Raw genomic sequence first — 22,149 nt, forward strand, 5'->3', positions numbered from 1 at the left:
TATTTTTCATTGATCTTAATTTTCTTTTAATTAATTTTAATTAAAAACATAACTCTATACATTTATGTCATGATTTGATATACAATGTGGAATGCTTAAACTGATTAACGTCACCATTACCTCGTTTACTTGATTTTTTGTTTGTTTATTTGTTTGTTGGGGGGGAGTTAAGACATTTAAAATACACTCTTAGTTAATTTGAAATACACACTTGCATTGTGCACATTAGGTGAGATTCCCACCAAATGCCCTCCCTCCTCTGGCCAATTGCCCTCCCTCCTTCCCCTCCCTTCTCCCTCCTCTCTCCTCCCCTTCACTAGACTATATTTGTCTTTTATCACACATATGAGTGTGTAAGTGTTTATACATTGGTTTCATAATAGTACTGAGTACATTGGACACATTGTTTTCCATCCTGGAGATACTTTACTAAGACAAATGTGTTACACTTCCATCCAGGTGAACAAAAAATGTAAACTCTCCATCTTTTTTATGGATGAATAGTATTCCATAGTATACGTATACCACAATTTGTTCATCCACATGTTGGTTGATGAGCATTTGGGCTGCTTTCACCACTTCGCAGTTAAGAATTGGGCTGGAATAAACATCCTGGTGCACATATCTATGTGGTAAAACAATTTCTGTTTCAGGGATCGTCAAACTTGTTAAAGAGGGGACCAGTTCACTGTCCCTTTCAACCACAATCTACACTTTAGAGACTATCCACTTACAAATACTAGTCACCACAAGATATCTGCATTTACAAAAACAAAACATATGCCTATATAAAAACAACCACTAGACCAGTGATTGTCAACCAGTTCACCATGGCACACAGCTGTGCCGTGAGAGGATCTTAGGTGTGCCATGATAATTTTTAAATTTCATTATTTTCAAAAGAAGTTCAAAGTACAATTTTTTTTTACTCTTTTTCTGATCAACATAATTTAAGTGTGCCACAAAAGTTTAAATATAGATTCATGTGCACCACGAGATAAAGAAGGTTGAAAACCACTGCTCTAAACAAATATCCACTTCTGCCCTCACAGAACTGATTACAGAGCCCACTATTCACACTGCCCCCTTTTCATCAAGAAATGTTTAAAACAGTCAATGACTGGGATTCGTGGACCACAACAGAGAGAAAAGGACAGCAAACTCCAGTTAGAACAATAAATCCCTCTATCTGCTTAATTAACTGAGACTGTAACAATTACTCAAAAGATAGACATTCTACCCTCCCATCAGGATAAAAATGTATAAAGTTATTTAATTCACCTAATAATAAATATATCAAATTTTATTTAACAGTTGAGGTCCCTACACTATTACACATCTTGTACCTTTCATAAACCATATACAAAACATACAACACTCACCAGACACACCTAATATACTCAAAAACTACATCTCCCCAATACCTGCCATAGTCACAGACACCCATTCATTTCTACCAAATATGTCTTCTTAACCATTTTATAACGCCCGCTATGACTATTAGTCTTAATATTCAGATTAGCCACTTGGCCTGTACAAAAGCCTTAAATCATACTTCTCAAGCTAGAAACACTGTTAATACAAAATGAAGACCACTTTAAAAAACTTAAAAGATCAAAGTACACTAAACAACACCTTACTAAGTTATAACCATAAATGACAAAATTTCAAAGATACATATTATTTTGTCTAATGATGCCCAGTCAATTAAAAAATATAAACTATAAACCAAAACAAAACTCAAAGGAAAAAATGCTTTAACACTAAAATACAAACACGATGGTCCTAACACAATAACCACGTTGGGAAGGGGGCTCCTCCTGTTACTCCTATTACTATCTATATTACTATATACAAAACATGCCTGCCCTCCTCTCTCTTTGCTCATTGTATTAATTTCCAACTAAAATACCTAATGATCCCAAAATTAATACGTGAAATCATAGCCATTGCTCCCATGTCAAAAAATCCCCAAAATTCATACATACAAACCCAGAAACAAAACTAAAAAACGATAATGGATGTTGTTATCCCAAATAACCACTACATACTAGACACTACTAGACAAGCCCTGATGAAATCAGATAAGCCTACATGCCATTATCTAAAAATGATGTATTCACTTCCAAACTCTACTATCATAGAGTTGGTAGACTCCATAATACCAAAGACAAAGGACACTCTATACATGCAATAAAATATTAACTATAAATTTAGTCTAAATAAAAATACTTTAGAAATATAACCACTTTAACAACACAACAACAACAAATTTTTTTTGCATTTTGTTCTTTTCTTTTTCTTTTTTTTTTGGCTGGGGCCCGGTTTGAACCCACCACCTCTGGTATATGGGGCCAGTACCCTGCTCCTTTGAGCCACAGGCACCACCCAAAACAACAAAAACAATTTTTTTAACCTTAGAATCTATAGACAAAGAGATCTACTTAATATATACTATGCTAGTTAATAACATTACTTCTACTTTTACTATATATAAAAAAGTAACTTCCAAACACCCTCCCCAGAAGAACAGCTCTTTAAAAAGACATCCTTGCTGTTTGAAATTACTGACTTTTCTATAAATAAAAATAAAATATTTTATCTCTTATCCACTCTTCCATTATTTAATTTAAATGACAGACTCATTAGTCCAACAACAGCCACACTCACGCACAGGAGCAAATGGCAAAGCAACAGTTGCAAAGCAAGTGGCACTGACAAGCCTGAGAAGCAGGTGTACGCAGACTGCTGGGACTTGCACCTCCCTGAGCAGCCGCAGGTGATGAAGCGAAGTGAGCCCCAGGATTGAACTGTCAGATAGGAACTGGATATTTCCCGATTTGGGAGTCAACGGCCGCCACCTAGGACAATGTCTCTGCTTTGGGTCCAACACCTGATAGTACTTTATGCAGTGGCCAATCTCACATAGCAAATGAAAGGCAGGATAAAGAACACGTTGTGCTGCTATTTTGAGTTCCCTAGAAGTATAAAATAATTGGAAGTAAAAGACTTTTTTTTTTGAGACAGAGTCTTATTTTGTCACCCTGGGTAGAGTGCTCTGGTGCCATGGCTCACAGCAACCTCAAACTCGGGCTCAAGCGATCCTCCTGCCGTAGCCTCCATCCCAGTAGCTGGGACTACCGGCATCTGTCACCAGCACCAGTAAGTAACAACTTTTACAAACAATCTTGTCAACACCCTGTCAGGAAAGCAGTGATGACATCAAACTTCGTTGCAAAGGCCAAGCCTGACCCAAATCCAGGTCAGCACAGCTGGGGAACCAACAGTCTGATGTCACTTCAGTGTGGAAAAGCCACTAAGTGGATGTCACACCAGCGGACACTGCAACCCATGTGTGGAGGACCTCGGTGTGGTGGACAGTGTGGTCTCTGTTTCCATTTTCCATACGGAGACCCCCTCCTGGATCTCTAACCCTAACCTTCACCCTACTCCCCTAAACTTTATCTTGCAGGTCTCTCTGACCATAATTACCACCCAAAAAGGACCCTAACTTTAGCCACACCTAGGAACCCAAACCCTCTATCCCACAGGTTCACCTGAACCAAATTATCATCCAAAACGGAGCCCTGACCTGAGGGGCCTGAACTCTCTTCATGCCGCAGGCCCCCCAGACATCAACCATGAGGCAAAGTCAGGAACGAACCCAGCCCTCACTCCAGGGGACAGAACGCTCTTCATTCTGCAGCCACCATCCCCATCACCCATCATGCCAAGCCGAGCCCGAGCCAGCCCAAACCCCAGTGGCCTCTGCGCCCGGTGTGTGAGGACCTCGGACACAGCGCACTCTCCATTTTCAACCCAGAACCTCCCCCTCCCGGTTCTCTGAACACCAGCTGCCCCTGGGCAGGCAGGGCTGGGACAGGAAGGTCGCACTCAGGGTTGGAATCGCAGAACCCCGGTGTCCTGAGGGCATCGCGCTGAGGTGGTCGCCAGGCCTGGTCCCCTCGCAAAGGGCGGCGCTGAGGAGCTGTGCGTTCTATCACAGCCACAACGCCCAGGAGCAGTCGCCGGCCACGCCGAGGTACCGTGCGTCCTCTACAGCCCGCAGTGCCAAGGGGCTCACGCGTTCTAAGTAAACTTTTCTCTGCTCCTACATTGCTTAATGCTCCATGGCTTGCTTTTCTAAGCTATTAATAACAGGAACTAGCACAAAAAATTTGGAGGATTAAATGAGTACTTAGCACAGTGTCCAGCACACACTCCATCAAGATTAGATTTTAGCACAATTCCAAATGTTTGGGCTACACTCATCCTCTGTCCACAACCTCAGCCATGCCCATCTCCTGAATCCTAACCTTCCTGGAGCCTGTGTCCTAGCATCATCTCCTCTCTATGATCCTCCACCTCTCTGGACATCCCCTTCGGCCCTGCACTGTGGCTACTGAAGAAAACCCTTGGTCGTGCTGGGCTAACGAAGGGGAATGTTGGGAACAAGGTCTACTTGGGTAAGGTTTTGCAGCTAAGTGAGCCCATCTCCTTCATGCAGGTGTATGATTTGAGTAGACATACGTAAATGCATGCTCATATATGCACACACGTGTGCATACATGCACAGCACACCCTTCAACCCCAGGTCCAGGCTCTAACCTTGAGCTTGGGGAGCCGTTTGATGGTCTTGAGGGGCCGTAAGACGCGCAGAACTCTTAGGGACTTGATGGTGTTGATGTCTTTCCCTTTGGATCCTCTAGAAGGGAGAAACCACAGATGCAGACAGGTGGAGTTGTGAGTGGCACCCATGCAGCCCCCCAGGGTCTGGCTCACACCCCTCTGTATCCAGAAGCAGGAAGGCCTTGCCCTGCAGGTACCACAGGCCACTTGGCTCTTCCCATGGTTGCCTGCCTGGGGCCTCATCTGAGGACAGGGGCCAGGCTGGGACCAGCACCAGGACAGCAGCACCTGGGGCACAGGGAGAGCCCAGAGTTCCCTCAACCACACTCTGACAGCCACCCCGAGCCAGCTTCCAGGAGCAGAGGACAGGGGGCCTGTATCAGTACTGTAGCCCTTTAGTACCGCAACATTCTGGAAGGGCTTTTCCCCTGCTTTCTCAGTCCTGGCAGAGGGAGGTAAGGGGGCCGTGTCTGGCCTCTTCTTACAGTTCTCCTTGGCCACCCTAACACTATTGCAGATGACAAAAAGCTGACAGAAAAGAAGAGGGAAGTGGGGAAGGAAAGTAAGAAAGAGACGATACATACATTAACCAAGAGTGAGGAAGGAGGGAGGGAGCCACAGACAGAGCAGTGGACAGGGAAACTCACACAGAGGGGAGCAGGGAGAAAGTCAGGGAAAAGAAAACTCAGGCACCAGAAACAAGCTCCGAAGTCCAGGGTTCATGTGCCCACATCAGGGACTCTCGCAGGAAAAGCCAGAGCAGACCTAGGTACTGCCTCTGCTTGCCAGGGCCCCAGGAACTGGGCCTAGCAGGCACTGGGGGCCAACCTACTGACCTCCTACCAACTCCACCTGAGGCGAGGCCAGGCCAGGCTTCATGGAGAGCCTATTATCAGAAGCATAAAGCCCTTAGTCCATGGGGGCAGGAGTGGACAGGATGGAGTGGGCTTCATTCATACCTGGGGCTCTGGCTTCTTTACTCAGTGGGCAATGACCTGCATGGGTGTGTGTGGTCCTATCCTTAGGGGTCTTCCTGGGCCCACTGGGTGGGGTGGGCAGAGTGTCTCAGGCCTTCATGGGGCTGGAGAGTCTGGATACCCAGTCCTCTGCTGCCCCAGCAGCAGCCTACACCCCAGAGTCCAATTAAACTCCCCTGCAATGCTGAGTTTTCAGGTGGGCAAAGCCCAGCCCCTCTAAGTTGGCTATTTCCATCACTGCAGAAGCCCCTGAACCTGCTCTCAAACCACCCTCCTCTGCCAGACAGAGAAGGGAGGACAGACGCTGGCCTGGGGTGGGGCAGAGCAGGAGGAAGGCCACACTGCCTGTCTGGAAGGAGCAGCCCTCTGGCATCCATGCAGAATAGCCAGCTCAGGGCTGCCTCTCATTCTCTTCCTCTGAAGCCACCTGGCTGGGTCTCACCTCTCTCCTCCTTCTGGGACTGTCCAGCATCCCTGGCTTCACTGTCCTCATTGCAGGACCCTCCCAACACCCTGGCAAAGTTCTCGTTCCCTTTACCATGGAAGGAGGGTTCATTAAGACACCCAGAGGGGAAGCTGGGTATGGCTGGGCACTGATGTGGTCAGGAAGGAGTGGGGAGGAAGCTGCACTTCAAGAAAGGAGCCTCAGAGGAAGCAGCTTAAGAGGTCCAACATCCTGGGGCCTATGGCCACCGCTGGAAGTTGCCACCTCACTGCCTTCCAGCTGATATTCTCAGCCTCTAGCACGTGACCAGGACACCTTGATCTCTAGGAAATGCCGCAGCAAGGGCTGACCATGTCCAGCCCTAGGCCCCAACCCAAGGCATGACAGAAACACTGGGCTTGGGTACATGGCTCCTAGCAGCATGCAGCCCAGATGGGGAATGTGGGTGAGCAGGAGGCGAGGCTGGTGATGAAATGGTCTGGAGAGAGGCCATTGGAGCTGTGATGCCAGATGCATGGGGGAGAGAGAGTGAAGCATTACCCCATGGTGCTCCTACCGAGTCCAGCAACAAGGAGGCAAAAAGAGCAGAGTCAGTGACACTGGCAGGATAGGAGGGGCCTTTGTGCAGGTGCAGCCTTCCCAGTAGGCTCAGAGAAGGCAAAGCCCCCAGTGTTGCCTATCGACTGTCAGGGGCCTTCCTTGTCTCTGGCTCTCACTTCACAGCTGCCCTCTGCACCCACCAGGTCCCCCCAGGCCCTGACACTCTCCACGCAAGGCCTGACAGAGTTCTCTCTAGGCCCCACTCCAGCAGGGGGAGTATTCCCACAAAGGAGGCAGAAGGAACAGCCCAATACCCCAAGAGGGTAAGATGACCTCCAATTCTGGCTGGGAACAGCACTGGCCCAGATGCTCACCTCAGGTAAAGCTGCTCGTATGGGCCCTGTGGGGCTGCACCCAGTCCTAGAACCACCGGGTACCTGTGGGACATCAGGGACAGACAGGCCTCGGGTCCCCTCAGGTCCCCTGGCCCCATAGAGCCCAGCTCCAGGAAGCTGGACCAGTTCCATATGGCCCACAGACATCACCCCATGCCCCTACACTCAAGGTCTTCTCCTTGGCCACCCTAACACGATTGTACCACGGTTCTGGGGGCTGCACGCAGCCAGACCAGAGCCAATATGGTTACTTACGAGAAGGCAAACACCACCAGGGCCCCACTGACCACAATGAAGTCCAGAATGTTCCACAGGTCCCGGAAGTAGGCTCCAGGGTGAAGGAGCAGTCCCAAGTCAATCATCTTCAGGTGAGAAACACACATTAGTGAATATAATGTTCCAGAAAAGAGGTAGAGCCAGGTCCTGGTGTCACAGGGTCACTCCCTCTCAGCAAAGGTTCGCACGTCTGTGACCTCACTGCAGCCTCGGAACATGCTCACATGCCCTCCCAGGGCAGAGGTCACAGTCCAGGTCATACCCTCTAAGGGACTCAAGGTCACTGACCCCAGTGTCACAGTTCATGACAGCCTGGCACCCTGCCTGGGCTCCCTGCCACCCTGAAGCCTGAATGAGACTGGGAGGGTCTGCCACCATGTGCTCTGCAGGGCCATGCTCTGCCACACCTTCAGAGGGCCGGCACAATGCAGCAGGAAGAGCAGCTGGTCCAGGTTATAGGACTTTCATTTGTGGCCTGGCTCTGCCACTCCCTGTGTGGGGACTTGGAACAGGTGCCAGGACCTCTGTAGCCTGTTTCCTCATTTATGAAACATGATGATGTGCCGAGTGCCACCCTGAGAGTATGCACTGGGCACACATGCTGAAGTCACAGGTGTACACACACGTGTGCACATCCAACCACGCTGAGTACATGCCTGTCAGACACTGATAAGGGAACACTCATATCCACACGTAGAGACAGAAATGAAGGCTGCAGTGAGGCGGCAGACCCTGAGCCTGTTACCAGGCAAATGCCAGACCCCTTTTAAATTTGTGTCTTCACTGCCTACTTCCCACGGCCCCCCAGCTCTCTCCAGGCTTCTTGGCCTCCTGTCACACAGCAGCCCTAGGGAAGGAGCTGAACCCAAAGTGTCCTGTTCCAGGAGTGGAGTGCAGCAGGGACCCAGGCACTGCTGGGGAGGCGATCCTGCACAAGGGGTCCTCAATGAATGACGAAGCCTCTTGTTCTCAAAACACACCCCATATGCATGCAGCAGGTGCTCTCATGTCCTCACACACGTATGCATATACTCACTGCTTACCCGCCCACTGTGCACCCTCACCAGAGGCTACCAGGAATGTGGCTTAACCTCCAGCCTTAGCCCCATCTCATATGGGAAGATGAGCAAAACACCAGGTAGCTGGGATGGCCACACAGCTCACCTTTATCACCATCTCAAAGGTGAAGACACCTGTGAAGATGTAGTCCATGTACTTCAGAGCCTGAAACCAAAAGGAAGGTTATTCCAAACACCAAGCTGGGGCCTGAGCCAGGGCTGCTGCAGGGGCTCCGAGCTCCTCTGAGTCACTGGGCAGATAGCCAATCTGGGAGCTGTGGGCTTGGGCATTAGGAGGCAGGGCTCAGACATGCATCCATCCCTTTGGGCTAGTCCCCTGGCTGTAGCCCCAACCCCTGCTACTCCTGCCTTCAGATGTTGGGCCCTGCACCCCTGAGGAGGAGACATAGCAGAGAGGGAGGATGTTAGGGGAGAAGCCAGCCCCTCTGCCACTCACATTGTTCCTGGGAGAGTCTGTCCGCACAGGGTCCTCTGCAGCCAGAGCAATGCTACTCAGGGCAATGACCACGAGGATGACCATCTCGAAGTAGCGCATGGTCACTATGTAGTGGCAGAGGCACCGCAGCCTGTGGGGATAAAGCATGGAGGCTGTGAGCAAGCTGGGCACACTTGGCTCAGCTACAGGCACCAGAGCCTTCTCCACTTCTCCTGGCACAGCAGCCCGGTGACAATGGTGGCTGAGGTACTCATGAGGGCAGCCCAGGACAAGGAGTGGGAAGGCTGCACAGCCCACAGCTCACAGGCTACAGCTCACAGGCCACACTTCCATACAGCATAACCACTGGTGTCCACCTGGCTGCTGTCTAGAGAGGATGGATGTCAGCACTAGCATTCTGGCAGACGGCAGGCCTCTCCTGGCCTAGGAACCTTCCCAGGGCCGCCAGGAACACAAGCCCACTTGCTCACCTGCACTCACTCATGCAACATTACTAAGCATCTGCTCTGCCAGCCTGTGCTGAACTCTGGGGGACATAGTAAGCAACAGGGCAGGCAAGTCCTCCACCTCAGGAAGTCCCATTCTGGCAGGAAAACAGCAGCAAACAGTGTGGACAGAAATAGGAGACTGGCGCGGACAAGTGCTCAGGGGGTTGGAAAGCCAATCTCTGAGTAGCGGACAGAAGGGGCAGCAATAGATGGGCTAGGTGGAGTGGACTGTCTCTCGTGCCAACACAAGGAACATGCTCTAGGAGCACCACCTCTACCTCCTGCATCCCAGGCACACTCTCTGCCCCTCTAGCCCTTCTAGTCTCTCCTCTAACATTGACATCCCAAGACCTTCCATCCAAAGACCCCCTTCTCTCTCTTCTCTGGAGGGAGCCCATCCACATCTTTTTATCCTCACCTGGCTCCTACCCTCACACCCATGGATCTGCCCCCCCCAGGTCTACCAACAGCCTGCCAGTTCTTCACTCCATGGCATTTCTCCCTCCTTAAAAGAGACACTTTTCCTTCTAATTCAGCAGCCTGTGTCTGGGTTTCTACCACTTAGACTCCGGGCTACTTGGCTACAAGATGTCTCCAGTTGCCTTAGGTTTTCTCATCCAGACCCTCAGCAGCACTGCTAGTCTTGGTGAGCACACTACCTTCTGCCCAGCATCCAGCAGAGATTGGTGCTGTCCTTAACAACCCCTCCTCTCCCACATAGTACAAGTGTCATCAAATTCTGCAGATTATGCCTCCAAAATTTCTTCCAAGAACTGACTTCCAAACCTCTCCATTCTGACTACTCCAGTCAAACCACCACCATTTCTTCCTAACACTTCAACCACCCGGCATCTCTGTCCATTCTCCCCATTGAAGGATCTTGCTGAGGTGCAGGTCGAGCATGTCCACCTCTCAGTGCTGTCCATCCCCAAAGGATGCCAGCAGTCAAGCCCTTCTCATCTTGGCGCTGTCCATACTGCCTGCAGCCTGCTGCCTCCCATGTCCACCCTCTGTCCTAGCCCACTACCTCCTACATCCTTCCTCCGCCCCAGAGCTTCTGCCCTTTGGGTTTTGGCACAGGTGCCTCTTCTGCTAGGAGAGCTTTACTAACAATCCACCTGCTCCCCAATGCCAGCATCTCTCCATTGAGATATTTTCATGCTGAACTTACTGGATGTTCCCTGCCCCTTGTGGCAGGGACCATGCCTCTGCACGTGCTGAGCTGTAACAGAGAGGGAGGAGGCAGGGAGATTGGGTGCTGGAGAGCCATGTGCAGACACCACTGGCTGCTGGGACAGGAGTGGCCGGGCAGACCAGCAACAAACGGGGTATAGGCCAACCTGCCTTTGCTGCCCTTGGACTGCCTGTCTACATCCCCTGCTCCCCCTGTACACCCTCCCTTCCACTCCCAACCTTCCATCTAACTTAGTACCTGGATAGCATCTCCACCCCATTTTGTGCTTCCTCCTGCACTATGCACTGTTGGACGTCTTATTACGTCTTTTACTTATTTGTTGTGCCTGGTGTCTGTCACTCCCACAGGCACATAGGCTCAGCAAGGACAGTGCCTTGGTCCTGAGCACCTCCAGTGCCTAGAGTGCTGTCTACCATGTGGACTTTAGTTGGACCGATGAGAGCACCAGACTGATGAGTGGATGGCAAATGCATGCCGGACAGACATGGGAAGGCACACAGGTGAACAAGTAAACAGATACTGCATGCGTGCATACACATGCGGGTGACAGGTGCAATGGAAGGGGGTGCATGAAACCTGTGTGCACACAGGGAGATGGGCTTATGTGTGCAGAGGAGAGTAAGCATGTAGGGCTGAGCATGCAGGGCTGAGCAGCAGCTCTACAGCTGCTGGGTTCAAACCCTGCATCACCAAGACTGCTATATCAGGGCACGTAGCACAGAACCGTCTGTGTCCTCGTGTACATGAAAAGTCATGGGCATGTGTCTCAAGGGACTATGGCAGTGACCAAAGAAGCTCACGTAGCATAGGGTGCAATTGCGCCCTCAGGGCACCTACAGGCCATGCTGGTTCCTGTGTCTCTGCAGGTCATGATGAATGGAAAAGAGAGACAGCCACATGCCAGGGCAACGAGGGACTCACAGGTTGGTGGGGCTTAAGCAGAACATGGAGCTATATGGCACAATGGGTCGGGGGCCGCTCCTCATCATGTCATCGGCTTCCACCTCCTTCTTCCCCTCCACTTGGCTCTCCGGGTCCACGTTACCACCTGTGAGAGTACAGAGCCACCAGGTAAGGGTGTGGTGTGCACACAGCCCACATCACATGATCTCTCCACCAGGAAGGCCTGGCCAGGCAGGCTTCGCAGACATGGCTGAGGGGATGACGGCAGGCCACAGCCACAACCAAGTCCCTGAGCTGTGTGTGCAGAGACTCTGATAGGCCGGCCTCTCCTTGCATCTTGATTTGGCAGGGCTGGGGTGGGAACAGATTCAAGCCCAGTGCTGCCCACTAGGCTGTGCATGCTCCAAAAGGAGCAAAGCCAGCCAGCCCTCCCCACGGCCTCTACAGGACCCTTGGAGCAGTGAAATTGGACAGGCAGGGCTGGCCCTGATTCAGAAGCCCACAGGAGCTCCCTGACCATCATTGTCCAGTCTGAACTGACCTGGCATTTTCTCCCTCAGGATTCTAGATAAGGGCCCACAATGATAGGGAGGTCAGAAGGACCCACTGACCCAGGAAGGATTTGCTGACCAGTCTCTGCTCACAGCTCGCTCTTCCTTGGGTCCTTATGGGTCCTCACTTGGCCCCCACTCAGCACCCGACCTCCCCCAGGCCCACCCTCTGCTTGCTGAATGAGTACTCCAGCCCTGCCCAGTTTTGTTCCCACAAACCAAACTGCCCAGGACTGAGATGGCCATAACCTGATATGTCAGATAAAGCCTGCTATTCATGCATTTTGCTCACAATTCTGCATCTTTAATTATCCTAACATATACTTCAACTCTTGTGGGTGACAGAGTTCCTAAGACCTGAGGGACACCAAAGAAGATAGTACAGTGACTTGGAGCCCCCCCGCCACCTGCTGTATCTCCTTTTTACTTCTTTAAAGAAACATAAAAGCAAAGAGGATATTAAGAACAAAAATGAAGGTGCTTATCCCTACAGCCTGCTGTAGAGAACAAGCTCCAAGCCCTCCTTGGCCATTGACCACTCTGAAGTCCTGCAGAGAATAGCTGGGCCAGAAAAAAGAGCCTTGTGTGGCATATGAGAACAGCTGACGTGGCACCAGGCAGCCAGCTCCCCTACCCACAGGCATAGGCATTTTTATAGTGACCACTTATGAAATGGGTATCATCAAATTTCTCTGCTGAAAACATAAATTATTAAATACACAGACCTCTGAGAAAGAAATCTGACAATACTTAATTAAAGCTTAAAATACTCTATTAATATCTAAGACATTATCCGCTAAGGCAATCAAGCATACACACAGCAATCTGTATTTACTTTGTTATAAGTTCTTTTACAGTAACAAAAGTTATGAAACATATAACCACAGTTTGACTAAGTAAAATATGAAATGTTGTGGCGGGCGCCTGTAGTCCCAGCTGCTTGGGAGGCTGAAGCAAAGAGAATCACGTAAGCCCAAGAGTTATAGGTTGCTGTGAGCTGTGTGACGTCATGGCACTCTACCCGAGGGTGGTACACTGAGACTCTGTCTCTACAAAAAAAAAAAAAAAAAAACTCACACCTGTTGTCCCAGCAATGTGGGAGGAAGGTCACTTGAGACCTCAAGTTTAAGTCTAGCCTGGGAAACATAATGAGAACCCCATTTCTATAAATAAATTGATTAAATTTAAAATGACTTCACAGATGTAAGAGGAAATTTATGACATGGTAAGTTAAAAGAAAGAAAAAGGCAGGCCACATACTTGTATACCCTACATGAGCCCCACCTGTAGAAAATAACACCCATGCAAGGAGAGAAATAACACCAAAACGTTAGCTGTGACCTCAGAAGGGCTGTTAGACCATACTTTTTGTTTTATTACACTTCTTTTGTCCTGCTTGTTTGCATGTCTCATAATTTTTTATTGCATGCTGCACGTGGTATATAAATGATACCAGATAATGTCTTCCACCAGTGAAAGTACCCTTTTGTCTATTAGGCAGATAGGATGAAGGATTTATCACTTTAATTCAATCAGGGATTTATTTTAGGCTGAGTCTGCCTACAGCTGTGGCCAGAATCCTGTACCCATTTATATTATTTATGCTTATAAGGGGAGGTTCTGGGAGGATAATGGTGGACCCAGCTCCTGCACCAGTAAGACAGAGAAAGCTGCAGACGGGCAATGGGTACCCAGACACATGGCAATGGAAGACTAGACAGCAAACATTCAGCATTACCATCATGAGTTCTAGAAGCAGCACAAAGGGCTTGGATATTACATATCACCTTTAAGTAAGGAATACTTATTATTTAAAGCCACACTTCTTTCACAATAACAGCAACGCACAACAGGAGAAAAGACCCAATTGGGACTCAAGAATTCCCTTCACATCACAGCTATGTGAGTTCAGGCCAACGCTGAACTTTCTTTTTTTTATTGACAGAGTCTTATTTTGTCACTCTCTGTAGAGCACTGCGATGTCACAGCTCACAGCAACCTCAAACTCTTGGGCCCAAGTGACTCTCTTGCCTCAGCCTCCCAAGTAGCTGGGACTACAGGCACCCACTACAACACCTGGCTACTTTTTGGTTGCAGTTGTCATTGTTTAGCAGACCCCGGGCCAGGCTGGAACCCACCAGCCTTGGTGTATGTGGCTGGCACCCTAACCACTGAGCAATGGCACTGAGCCAGGCTGTTCCTTGAAAGCAAATGCCCACCAGGATCCTCATCTCACAGGAAAACAGGGTTGAGTCTCAGCGTTTAAGGCTGCAGAAATTTTGACACTGACCATAAATGCTAATAGAAATTAAACTTTGCAGGCGGCGCCTATGGCTCAGTGAGTAGGGCGCCAGCCCCATATGACGAGGGTGGCGGGTTCAAACCCAGCCCCGGCCAAACTGCAACCAAAAAATAGCCGGGCGTTGTGGCGGGCACCTGTAGTCCCAGCTGCTCGGGAGGCTGAGGCAAGAGAATCGCGTAAGCCCAAGAGTTAAGAGGTTGCTGTGAGCCGTGTGATGCCACGGCACTCTGCCCGAGGGCGGTACAGTGAGACTCTGTCTCTACACACACACACACAAAAAATAAATTAAACTTTGCTATTATTTTTTATCAGGACCATTCCAGTTTTTTAGTTTCTGGTTAAAGAGTTAAACAACTCCTGAGTCATTGGGCCCAACTCTTCCTACACCTCTACGATTTCTAGTGCAAGGCATTTTTGGGAGTGCACGTGTCAGGTTACACAGGACTGTCCGAACTTTAGGAAGAAAGAGAATCATAGCAAATGGAGGTTTGAGCTGTAAGACTAAAAGGTAAGCCAAAGAGCAGTGAGAAATCTAAAACTGGCAAATCTAAATAAACATGGTCTCTATCATGTACAAAGCAATAATAGTATCTACTGTGCAGAATTATTTTTTTTGTTTTTGTAGAGACAGAGTCTCACTGTACCGCCCTTGGGTAGAGTGCCGTGGTGTCACACGGCTCACAGCAACCTCTAACTCTTGGGCTTAAGCGATTCTCTTGCCTCAGCCTTCCGAGCAGCTGGGACTACAGGCGCCCGCCACAACGCCGGCTATTTTTTTTGTTGTTGCAGTTTGGCCGGGGCTGGGTTTGAACCCGCCATCCTCGGCATATGGGGCCGGCGCCGCCCTCTACTGTGCAGAATTTTTAAAAAAGAGCTGGAATGCTATACAACAGTAACAAAGAAGTTGGGAAAAATGGGACTAAGTTACTATTCTAAGGTCTTAGTATTATTAAAAGGGAAGTTAACAATTATAGATTTTTACTGTGAATACAGGTAAAATTACAAATTTAATCACTAAAAGAACAGAAATAGAATCTATAGTTTTTAAACCAGGAGAAGGCAAAGTGGGACATGTAAGCAAATAAACAATCAAAATCAGTTAGTATTAAAAAGGAAGGAAAAAGCATATGAAAAATGGAATAAATGTCATAATCTAAGATGGATGAAGAAAGTCCAAGTAAATTACTAGTCATAATAATTATGAGCAGACTAAATTGGGCAATTAAATGACAAAGATTCAGCAAGATTTTATAAAATAACAGTTATAAAATATGTAGTTTCCAAACAACAAGCCCAAAATACAAGGCCACATAAAGGCTGAAAGTCAAAAGATGGAAAAATATATACTTGGCAAATGCTTACCTAAAATAAAAAAGCTCAGGGAGCCATATTCACATTGAGACAAAAATCACTAGAATTAAAGGGGACTGGCCAGGCACGGTGGCTCACACCTGTAACCCCAGCACTCTGGGAGGCCGAGGCAGGAGGATTCCTTGAGCTCGGGAGTTGGAGACAAGTCTGAGCAAGAGTGAGACCCCATCTCTACTAAAAATGGAAAAACTAGACAGATGTTGTGGTGTAGTTCCTCTGTAGTTCCAGCTACTTGGGAGGCTGAAGGAGCAGGATTGCTTGAGCTCAGGAATTGAGGTTGCTGTGAGCTGTGACTCCATAGCACTCTACCAAAGGCGACATAGTGAAACTCTGTCACAAAAAAAGAAAAAGAAGATAACTGCTTATATATATTTCAGTAGAAAGTTTTTTATTTTTATTTATTTTTTATTTTATTTATTATTATTACTATCATTATTTTATTTTATTTTTTTTTTGCAGTTTTTGGCCAGGGCTGGGTTTGAACCTGCCACCTCCAGCATATGGGGCCGATGCCCTACTCCTTTGAGCCACAGGCACCGCCCTATTTTTTTTTTTTTTGCAGTTTTTGGCTGGGGCTGGGTTTGAACCTGCCACCTCTGGCATATGGGGCTGGCACCCTACTCCTTTGAGAAACAGGTGCCGCCCCAGTAGAAAGCTTTTTAAAGAAAGCAAGAAATAAGCTCTTACAAAAGAAATTGAGAAGCACATAGTCACTATTTTAGAAATGTACATACTACATAATAGATGGTTAGTAATATTCTAGGTTGTTTTTATACTACGCTGCACATTTCAAACACAACAGCAAGTGCACAATACCACCTATGATGCTTACAAAAGAAATGGCCTCAATTCTTTCTAACCAAGTCTCTAGATCTGCGCTTCACAAATGGGTGACTTTGGTACCATCTGGGGCATCTGGTGAGTGCAGACCAGGCTGCTGTTACACACCCTGAGACGCTCAGGACAGCTGCCAACAACAGAATTTCAGTGGTGCCACAGCTCAGCAGCTCTGTCCTAGGTCTAATCACCAGTAGCAGAATATAGTGAGGACAGAGGAATTTACTAAATGACACCACGATGCAGTCAACCAAATCAACAATGTGAGAAATTATACAGGACAAATGGTATGTTTTTTCAACAAAAAAATGGCATAAAGAAAAGAGAAAATCATCATAACATAAAAGAGACGTTTTCAAAATGAAGCAAGTCAAAGGAGTAAACCTTGTTTGGACTCTTATTCAAACAAACCATCTGTAAAATGTTATTTTTGAGATAGCCAGTAAAGTTTGAACCTAGAATAGATTGGTTGTTAGCAAGGAACCATTACCAATATTGTAAAGTATAATAACAAAATGGCCGGGTGCAGTGGCTCAGAGCTGAAATCCCCATACTTTGGGAGGCCAAGGCAGAAGGACCCCTTGAGCTCAGGATTTGGAGGCTGCAGCATTGCACCCCAGCCTAAGCAACAGAGAACAGAGAGAGACCGTGTCTCAGAAAAAAAAAAAAAAAAAAAAAAAGAAAGAGCTACTGTGGCTAATAATTATTAAAGATGCTTACTGGCATATTTATACCTAAAAATGATACACAAGTAAGCAAGAGAAAGTGTAAGTGAACAAGATTGGCAAAGCGTGGGCAGCTGCTGAAGGCAGAAGCCACTTGCCCTTGTCTCTGCCTCCCCATGTATTTCAACTTCCACAATAAATATGGTTTATTGAAGCAGCTACAGAGAGAAGACACAGCCATAAAAAGGAGAAACAATTCAGACTGACAATGGCTTCTCAAAGGAATCAACAGAGGCAGAAGACAGTGGAACGGTCTCAATATCCTGAGAGAAAATAGCAAACTAGAATTCCATGTGAAGTAGAATTAATAACAGTGGCAAAGACCACTCAGGCAAAATGAGAGAACTTACCACCACTCAATCTAAACAAAGTTAGGAAAGATGTTCTTCAAGCAAAAGGGAAAAAGAAAGAAAGAAAGAAAGAAAAAAAAACAACTGGATGATCTGAAATAGAAGTGATGAAAGATGAGAGGGAATAATGAAATCAACAGCAAAAATAAGGGAGAAAAAATCAACATAGAAAAACCTGTCAACTGGAAATTCAAAACCATACTTATAAATAACACATAAATCAATTAAGAAATCATAATCACACTTGGAAAAAAGACTTAAAACAAGAAACCAATATTTCAAAGTTTATAATATGCAATTAAAATAATTCTCAAAGTGAAAATTAAAGCTTTAAACGCACCTCAAATTCCATGAGCTAAATATTCAAATAAAGAACTGGAGAAAGAATATTACGGTATGGATAAAGTAAGTAGAATAAAGGAAATAATAAATTAGAACAAGAACTAATGAAACAGAAAACAAAGATGCAACAGAAAAGATCAAGAAAGACAAAGATTGAGATGCTGGTAAACCGTTTAAATTGACAAATCATTAGGGGAAAAGAGTTTTTCAAGTGAAGGAGGGAGGGAGAAAAGGTAAGAAGGCAATTATAAGTGGCCATACTACAAATCCAGCAGAAAATAAAAAGATAGTAAGAAACTAGTGCCTGTAGATAATGGCAGTTACCTACACTCAAATTTCTCCCCATACCCTCTATTTCTCAATATAGAGAAAGAACAAAATTATCCACAGTCTATCCCTGTAGTATATGAGAAACAAGAAACCATAAGCTTTAGCCTGCATGTAAGTGTGGAAATAACAACAACAGAGTAAGACTCTACTCCCTTCCCCAAAGGAGGATATTCTTGAACTAGAAAGCAAGTAAGTTACCCAGACCTCTACCCTACCCTCCACAAAGTCACATGTAATTGCTGGTCCAGGAAAATTTACACAGTTTATCATTATGTGAAAAAGCTTCTATAAGAAGAAAGTAGAAAGGAAGGATAAAAGCTTTTCAGCTAACAAAATTTTACAAAACACCCCCCTGTAAAGTAGAGGAAAACTAATATAACTTTTCAATATGAATCAAATATAATTGAACAAGCAGTGCTAATAGGAAAGATTACTACAAATCAGATTCAAAAGCTCAAAATAAAATGGAAGGACAACTAGAAGATGTGGGATGAGCACTAACGAGAAATTAAAGAAGACGAAATCATCTCAGAAAGATAATTAAAGAGAAAGACAAAATTATCTCAGAAAGAACAAGGAGTCCAAGGGAGAACAGATAGGACTGAAAGTTTATCAACAGAAAAGGAAGATAGGTGTGAGATGAGCCAAGAGGATACTATGAAATGAGCTATCCAAAGGATCAGAAATAAAGTTATAGACAAGACAGGCAACAGAGAGCCAAAGTTTGCACAACTGGAATGTCTGAAATACAAAAATAATACAGCATAATGGAACTAACAATTGTAACAATAATCTCAGAATTTTTTCCTGAAGTAAAGTGCCAAAAATAATAAAATGGGAAAATGATAATCCTTTAAAAAAATGGTAATGGAATGACTGGACATCCATTAGAGGGGGGGAAAAAAAAACCCTTTCAATCTTTATCTCACATTACATATAAAAATTAACTCAAGACTTCAGCTTCTGAAGACAACAGTACTGCCTCATCCACTCTGCTAAGCACAGCAAATACAGTCATCCCCATTTACCCCTGGGGACTACATTCCAAGACCCCCAGTGCATGACCAAAATCTTAGATAGTACTGATTTTTCCTCAAAATACTGTTTTTTCCTATATATACATACATATGATAAAGTTTAACTTATAAATTAGGCACAGTAAGAGGTTAATATCAATTTATAATAAAATTATAACGATATCCTGTAATAAAAACTATGCAAATGTGGTCTCTGTCAAAATATCTCATTGTATTATTCTCATCCTTCTTATGATGAATGATGTAAGATGATAAAATGCCTATGAAATAGGATCAAGTGAGGTGAATCATAGGCACTGTGATATAAATGGAAAATTACAGAAATAAACAATTTACAAGTTTTATATTGCCCACTGTTCTAAGTAGTATGATGAAATCTCATGCCATCCTACTCCATTCTGCCCCCAATCACCTCTAGTCATTAGCTATCGTGTAAGCTGAAATGGTATCATAGTGCTTGTGGTCAAGTAACCCTCATTTTACTTAATAATGGCCATTTTCAGATTGCAGTGGACCTCAGGTAACTGAAACCTAGGAATGTGAACCCTTGGGCAAGGGTGCTACTCTGTATAAGATTCTTGGATATCACATACAAGGCAAATATGAGAAAGTTCTGAAAGGTGGAAAGAAGGCGACAGATTGGCCAGGGACCTTGGGACCTGAGGAACAATGCAACAGTAAGTTTTTCTTTTCTTTGTTTTCTTTTATGCCCCATACACCCTCAACTTGGTGCCAGAGAAGCTGGCAACTCAGAAATGCCAGCAAGCACAAATTTGTAAAAGTAAAAAAAAAAAAATCAGCTCTCTTGGGTGGCGCCTGTGGCTGGCTCAGTGGGTAGAGCACTGCCCCCATATACCGAGGGTAGCTGGTTCAAACCCAGCCCCGACCAAACTGCAACAACAACAACAAAATCAGATCTCCTTAGTGAATGGACTAGGAAGGGGAAGGCTAGCAAGACAGAGCACTCACAGACAATGACCATGGCACCACAACCAAGCTTCACAGGGACACTGCAACCTCCACTTACCTCAACAGAGACTGAGTGCAGAGCCTAGAATTCCACCCTCACCATTTGTAATGAGGTGGTCTCAGGAAAGCCAAGTCTCTGGTCTCAAGGGAGCAGGGACTTCTATTCCTGCCCTGTGATAGCAAGACCCTGACCTACACAATGCCAGAGGGCCTTGTGGGGAGCAACCAGCATTAATGACCCATCTTCTCCCTACTTAGAACAGCACATCCTAGTGGAAAGCCAGCACCCTCCCCACTACCTGGAGGGAATGAGGCCAACCCTGCTATGTGGGTGGCAGCCACACTGGTGGCAGTAACAAGGCACTTCTACCTCTCACAGTCCAACTGAGAGAGTGGCATCCTGGGGAGCCCAATGGTAACAAAGACCTCCCTACCACTCAGTGTCGATGGAGGTCAAATTCATCCACCCCATCCGGCAATAATAGGGCAACTCCCAACACTGCCCTTGCTGCAGTGAAAGCACGGCAGACCAGCTTAAGCCGGGGATTTAAACAAGACTCAGAGACTTACAACATAATACCAAAATATCTAGGTTTCAATCAAAATTCACTCATCACACCAAGAACCAGGAAAATCTCCACTTAAATGAGAAAGACAATCACAAGACACCAAGGTGATATAAATGTTAGAATTAACTGACAAAGATTTTTAAAGCAGCCATCATAAAAATGCTTAACAGATAATTAAAAACACACTTAAAACAAATGAAAAATAGAAAATCTCAGCAAAGAAACAGAAGATATGAAGAACCAAATGGAAACTTTGGAACAGAAAACACAATAACTGAAATTAAAAACTCAATAGATAGGCTCAACAGCAGAATGGAAGGCACAGAGGAAAGAATCAGTGAACTGGAAGATAGAACAATAGAAATTATCCAATATGAACAACAGAGAGAAAATAGACTGAAAAAAGTGAAGAATCTCAGGGGCCTGTATTCATCTTTTCTGTAACAAAAGATGTAACATTCACTTCATCAGAGTCCTTGAACAAAAAGAGAAAGGGGCAAAGATGAAGAAGTATTATTCAAAGAAATAAAAGACGAAAACTTTCCATATTTGGCAAAAGACATAAACTTACAGATTCAAGAAGTTGAGTGAACCCCAAACAGGATAAACTTAAAGAAACTCACGCCAAAACACAACATAATCAAATTCTGAAATATAAAGACAAAGAAAAAAAAAACCTTGAAAGCAGTGAGAGAAACAACATCTTACCTACAGGAAGAAAACAATTTGAATGACAGTGGATTTCTCATCAGAAACCATGGAGGTCAGAAGGAAGAGGCACACGTTTTCTTCAAGGGCTGAAAAAAAGAGCTGTCAACCCAGAAATCTATACCCAATGAAAATATCCTTCAGGAATGAAGGGAAAATCAAGATACTCTCGGATGAAGGAAAACTAAAAGAATCTGTAACCTGCAGACCTACCCTAAAAGAATGTCTAAAAGAAAATCCTCTAAACAGAAAATAAATTATGAAAGAAGAAATATTGGAATAGCAGAAAGGAAAAAAGAATAACAGGAGTAAAAATATGGGTAAATACAACACACTTTTCTTCTCTTGAGTTTTATAATTATGAGTTATGTTTGACAACTGAAGCAAAAATTATAACACACTCTGAAGTGGTTCTCATTGTATGCAGAGGAAAAATTTAAGACATTTATATTATAAATGGGGGCAGAAAAGAGATGTAAAGAGAGGTGAAGTTTTTATATTTCATGTGAACTGCTAAAATGACAACACCACTATGTAGGGTAAATTATGTATATAAAATGTAACACCTAGGGCAACAACTAAAAAACCTATAAGAGAGATACACTCAAAAATACTATAGATAAATTAAAATAGAACTGTAAAATATGTTCAAGTAACCCACATGAAGAGAAGTAAAGGAAACTAGAGAAATGGAA

At 45.5% G+C, this 22,149-nt stretch overlaps 1 protein-coding gene across 2 annotated transcripts; it reads right to left on the reverse strand.

Moving 5' to 3' along the window:
• Positions 1 to 493: 493 nt before the first annotated feature.
• LOC128579383 (voltage-dependent N-type calcium channel subunit alpha-1B-like) lies at positions 494 to 11,485 on the reverse strand. Of its 2 annotated transcripts, none has more exons than XM_053581512.1 (6): positions 11,382 to 11,485; positions 8,778 to 8,907; positions 8,427 to 8,486; positions 7,274 to 7,348; positions 4,609 to 4,705; positions 494 to 625 (listed from the first exon to the last, which is right to left on the reverse strand). In XM_053581512.1, exons 1-6 carry the CDS (start codon positions 11,447 to 11,449, stop codon positions 573 to 575), a joined length of 483 nt encoding a protein of 160 aa, XP_053437487.1. In that variant the 5' UTR covers positions 11,450 to 11,485; the 3' UTR covers positions 494 to 572. The 2 variants fall into 2 exon arrangements, with proteins under 2 accessions (XP_053437487.1, XP_053437486.1); XM_053581511.1 differs by having other exon boundaries at positions 7,242 to 7,348.
• Positions 11,486 to 22,149: the final 10,664 nt, after the last annotated feature.

Source organism: Nycticebus coucang, unplaced genomic scaffold (assembly GCF_027406575.1).
Source record: "Nycticebus coucang isolate mNycCou1 unplaced genomic scaffold, mNycCou1.pri scaffold_49, whole genome shotgun sequence".
NCBI classification, from domain to species: domain Eukaryota; kingdom Metazoa; phylum Chordata; class Mammalia; order Primates; family Lorisidae; genus Nycticebus; species Nycticebus coucang.

Bases quoted from the DNA above. Each gene is read 5' to 3' on its own strand.
- LOC128579383 (XM_053581511.1), bottom strand. From the start codon at position 11,449: ATGATGAGGAGCGGCCCCCGACCCATTGTGCCATATAGCTCCATGTTC. The intron at 8,908-11,381 runs GTGAGTCCCTCG...TTATCCCCACAG, and splicing joins TGCTTAAGCCCCACCAACCT to GCTGCGGTGCCTCTGCCACT. The intron at 626-4,608 runs GTTAGAGCCTGG...TTTACCACATAG, and splicing joins AACGGCTCCCCAAGCTCAAG to ATATGTGCACCAGGATGTTT.